The 753-nt window shown below is 54.4% G+C and overlaps 1 protein-coding gene across 1 annotated transcript; it reads right to left on the bottom strand.

Annotated features, from left to right (window-relative positions):
• Window positions 1-308: 308 nt before the first annotated feature.
• Window positions 309-721, bottom strand: LOC123179564 (histone H3.2; the record flags this gene model as incomplete). The annotated part of the gene is given in 1 exon segment (XM_044591571.1): window positions 309-721. A coding segment is annotated over 1 exon segment (276 nt), but the record flags the coding sequence as incomplete, so codon positions are not given.
• Window positions 722-753: the final 32 nt, after the last annotated feature.

The following is a 753-nucleotide window of genomic DNA, read 5'->3' as shown; positions in this document are numbered from 1 at the left end:
TCACGTCTTCGCTATCAGCATCATCCTATCAGCACCAACCAAAACAAACCTCAAATTCACTTCCAACAGAGCCAAAAGCCCAAATGAGGAGTTCATCAAATCCCTGTACAAACAACATGCAAAATCACTGAATCACACATCAACGAATTAGAAGATGGCAGAGCAGACAGCACACGGGCAAAACCACAAAATCCCTTGACATTGCATCATGCATTGTTTGCAGCACCATGCTACATCCGACAGGAACACCATTGCAAAATCACAAAACAAACAAGCAGCAAACAGAGGACAAAATTAGCACGAGATGATAACTGAACTTTTCACTGCCATTTCATTCCAGCATCAGGCTACATAGGACAAGACGACACGCCATATCAACACCAACAGACAGAAGACACCAGACAGGAACGGCTACTACGCAGTATCACCGGCGGTGACCGAAAACCTAGGCGCGCTCCCCGCGGATGCGGCGGGCGAGCTGGATGTCCTTGGGCATGATGGTGACGCGCTTGGCGTGGATGGCGCACAGGTTGGTGTCCTCGAACAGCCCGACCAGGTACGCCTCGGCGGCCTCCTGCAGGGCGGAGACGGCGGAGCTCTGGAACCTCAGGTCGGTCTTGAAGTCCTGCGCGATCTCGCGGACGAGGCGCTGGAAGGGGAGCTTGCGGATGAGCAGCTCCGTGCTCTTCTGGTACTTGCGGATCTCCCGGAGCGCGACGGTCCCCGGGCGGAAGCGGTGGGGCTTCTTCACGC

Source organism: Triticum aestivum, unplaced genomic scaffold, assembly GCF_018294505.1.
Source record: "Triticum aestivum cultivar Chinese Spring unplaced genomic scaffold, IWGSC CS RefSeq v2.1 scaffold212135, whole genome shotgun sequence".
Taxonomy (NCBI): domain Eukaryota; kingdom Viridiplantae; phylum Streptophyta; class Magnoliopsida; order Poales; family Poaceae; genus Triticum; species Triticum aestivum.
The sequence above is the reverse complement of the archived record's forward strand: the minus strand, read 5'-3'. Positions and strand labels throughout refer to the sequence as shown.